The 4128-nt window shown below is 42.7% G+C and overlaps 1 protein-coding gene across 1 annotated transcript; it reads left to right on the plus strand.

The window, feature by feature from the left end:
• Window positions 1-881: 881 nt before the first annotated feature.
• On the plus strand, window positions 882-2182 carry gsx1 (GS homeobox 1). The gene is made up of 3 exons (XM_078222844.1): window positions 882-1269; window positions 1735-1736; window positions 1835-2182. Exons 1-3 carry the CDS (start codon window positions 882-884, stop codon window positions 2180-2182), a joined length of 738 nt encoding a protein of 245 aa, XP_078078970.1.
• Window positions 2183-4128: the final 1946 nt, after the last annotated feature.

Raw genomic sequence — 4128 nt, forward strand, 5'->3', positions numbered from 1 at the left:
CCACACTCTGCTCTGCAGCTGGGTGTTTGTTTACCTCTCGAGCCTGTGAAGGATCTGCAAGAATTCAGTAAATACCATTTTATTTGACCTATTGTTAGACAATCAGTGAAAGCAGTTTTTTTTTTGGCTGCGTTCTCTTGCTCCAGTCATAATAATGATCCAAAAGGAAGGAAACAAATAAATGATATACTGATGAAAGGCAGGGTAAATATGAACTGGCGACTTAATACACTGGCAAAAAGTAAATGTATCAGAGAGATATTGAAATATTAAGATAACAGGAAAAATGAAATAAGATAATTTGGTACAGGGAATAGTAGTCTAATTTAAATCCAAGTAAAGATAGGTACAGATAAATGAGCCGGCAAAGGGGAGAAAAGACACATTAAAAATGTCACAAAATAAAAACCACAGGGGAAAGAAAGAGAGAGAGCAAAAATAACAAAGCGGTGAAGCAGAGATAAAGGCAGAAGGTGATAGAGAATAAATCAAGAGAGATGGGGAGATCGGATGAAACGGAATAAATAATAAGATATTAAAAGGCAGAAAGAGAAAGCGGGAGCATGAGCCAGGGGATGAAGGGAGGCAGAGAGCGTGTGGGTGCGGTTGAGAAGAATGAGAGAACATTATGCAGTTCATTTAGTTAACAAGTGAAATAAAAGCGAAGCGTGCAGAGTGAATCCAAACCGAAAAGCCACAAAAAGCCTATTGAGATCCACTCTGCCGCTAGTGGCGTAACCATCACATGGCAGCCGTAACCCCAAAGTATTTAAGGAGCCCGCTCCGCACTTTCAGCACCACAGATAACTCCAACAACTTGGCTACCGTCCGCTTTCAGTCACTTCACAACGACAACGGACAGGAAAGCAACTTTGTCGAAAATGCCCAGGTCGTTTCTTGTGGATTCGCTCATTGTCAGGGACTCGAATGAGAAAGCATCCCCTGGGGTGTTTGAGAGTAGCACACCTTTACTGCCTTACGCCGTGCATCCGCCTCATTCTCTGGCTCTCTCGGCGGGATCATGCCATTCGCGGAAGTCGGGGCTGCTCTGTGTGTGTCCCCTGTGTGTAACAGCCTCTCAGCTCCATCCCGGTCCACCTGGCATCCCGTTCCTTAAGGCGCAGTTCCCCACCTTCAGCCCACAGTACTGTCACTCAGCCCTGAGCAGACATCACAGAGCCAGCGGAGTCACTGTGGACCATGGGCCCAACATCTACTCAGCATCTTATCCTATGACAGACCCGAGGCAGTTTCACTGTCTGTCCCTTGGTGAGTACACAATGATCTCCAGCTCCCAGATCAGTTTAGCCATTGCATTGAATTGGAAATTCGATTGATTTCAGGTAGGAAGCGTTCTGCTGCTATTTAAACTGTGTTAACGGGAACACGAATCCGTTTACAAAGCAGTACACTAGGTTTCCGTGTCCCTACCATGTCCAAGTTTACTGACACAATACCGTCCTTGTACACTTCAGCTAATAATGGACTAATACATATTTCTGCAGTGCAATTATTAAGTGTAAATATTTTCCAAACTAAATCGAGATTTTTGTGGTACTTAAACTATACAGAGATAATAACCACCATAAGTGTGCTCCTGGCCATAGGGTGAACGGTGCGATTTTAAAAACCTTATTTGTATATTTAATAACTTAATAATTAAAATGACAGCGAAATTCAAGGTGCTTCATTGTAGAATCATTCTACTTGTAGCGAGAGTTTGACCAATCATAGATGTTCAAATTCTCCAAATAAAGTTTTTATCGTTGGTAAAACGCGTTTCTGCATTTTCTTTTAATAAAAGCGTCTACATTGTTATTTTCCAGCTTCCGAGTCCAGCTCCAGCCAGTTACAGAGCAGCAAAAGGATGCGCACAGCTTTCACCAGCACACAGCTGCTCGAACTGGAGCGAGAATTCGCCTCCAACATGTACCTGTCTCGGCTCCGCAGGATTGAAATCGCCACCTACCTGAACCTGTCTGAGAAACAAGTCAAAATCTGGTTTCAGAACCGCCGGGTCAAGCACAAAAAAGAAGGGAAAAGCGGCAGCGCGCAGCGCACTCCCGCCAACTGCAAGTGCAGCTCCCTGACATCGGCCCACTGTACCGAGGAAGAGGAAGAGATGCCCATGTCCCCCTCATCATCCGGCAAAGACGACAGGGACTTGTCAGTCACTCCTTGAACGCAAGTGTTCCAAGTCAAACTATCCAACGCACTGCGGTCGCGAGCTATCAGGCTACCATCGCCTTTCTACCTTTTAAAAATCAGACTTTTAATATGTTTTTCTAAAAAAACAAATATGTAAATAAAGTTCTAGTGGAAAAAGATTATTCAGATCCGAATTTCACAAGCGATTCTAAGCGCACGATACATTAGTGTTCGCTCACTAACATTGTGACATGTGCATAAGTTGACATTTTCTGACCGTGACTTTTTTTAAAGAAAAGAAAGGTATGGTCCTGTACTTGGTTGATTTGTATGTATTTCATGATATTTATTTATTTATTTATGAAAATAAAGATTTTTTCCTACATATTTGAGGTTTGACGCCTTATGATTTATTCTAAAAGTGATAAATCTGAAATTTGACAATTCTTGCGCTCCCCACTGCTGACGCACACACACATGGACACACACATACTTACACATAGACTCACACAGACATATAGACACACACATAGACTCACACACACACATGGACACACACACATACTTACACATAGACAAACACGCATACGTACACGAATTCACGCATACATACACACATGCACACAAGCACACAGACACACACGTAGACACATACAAAGACATACACACACAGACATACATAGACACATACATATTGATACACATACACACAAAAACACGTACACATATACACACATACATAAATATACCGACACAACCACATGGACACATCCACATGGACGCACACAGTGACACACATATGCATACAGACACACACACACATAGACACACATAGCCACACAAATAGACATAGATGCATACATATGCACACACACACACAGCCACATAGACACCCCCTCCCCCCCCCCCCCCCCAACACACACACGCGCAAATAAACGCGCAAGGACGTACTGTAATTCACAAAGTTATATTAACGATATTTGACAAATAGTCCAACGGGCTTCCTCAGTTAAATGCCAAATGGTAATAAACTTCAATAAACTACTGAAGGCATTTTTGGGAACCTGAGGAAATGAATACTTGTTTATTTGCACAACTGTACCCTCATGCGGAGAGACTGACTCAGGTATTCACCGTCTGAATGACGCTTGGAAATGGTATCGTTTCTGCGTATTATTGGACCTGTCCCCAAGGAGGTCATACTACCTTTGCGACCAATTTTTGTTATTTTTTAAAACGGTCCCTTAACATCGCTCTTCGTAAAAAGGCGACAACCTAAACCTTATATACCAAACTCTGTTAGAAATAAGAGTTTAATTCTTGCGGATAACTATTCCTAGCGTTAATGTAAAGTGTGGAAGAGGAGTTGTTCTTCTGCTTTTGGGTACTGTTTCGCTTAAAACTGAAGGGGGCCCCAGTGACCAGTCCAACTATGTCCCAGCACATTTTAAACAGTGAGTTATCCTAAATGCAAAACTCGTTCAGTTCTCCAGTTTGAAAGGGGATAGCCGTCTCAGAATACCATTTATCACTTTTGATTAAGTTCCAGTTCGTAATTAGATTGTGCGGTGCCGTCTGTTACAGATAAAGCGATGGGTGCACCCGTGCGTTTTTGGCACATGGCCTGTGTATGTTTCCAATGTACACATTTATCCTTCAAATGGTTTCCCATATACCGAAGCGGAGTGTCTCAATACCTCTGTTCCGCAGGTTGGCCCTAAACCTTTCCAATGTGGTGCAAACCAGGGGAACCCTTTTGTTGGGCACAGCACCAGTTCTGAAAAATATCTTGTCATTTTTGCAGAGACAGTGCGAGTGGAGGGGACCAATGCAATCGAGCTGAATCCAATTGATATGGGAAATATGGATGAATAGGAATGTATTTCACATTCTCATTTATAAACAGCACCTTTCAGTGTAGTCCGTCTGGGCATTAAATAATGATCAGATATTGTATCAATGGTGCCGGCGCATTGATGA

Source organism: Mustelus asterias, chromosome 10 (assembly GCF_964213995.1).
Source record: "Mustelus asterias chromosome 10, sMusAst1.hap1.1, whole genome shotgun sequence".
NCBI classification, from domain to species: domain Eukaryota; kingdom Metazoa; phylum Chordata; class Chondrichthyes; order Carcharhiniformes; family Triakidae; genus Mustelus; species Mustelus asterias.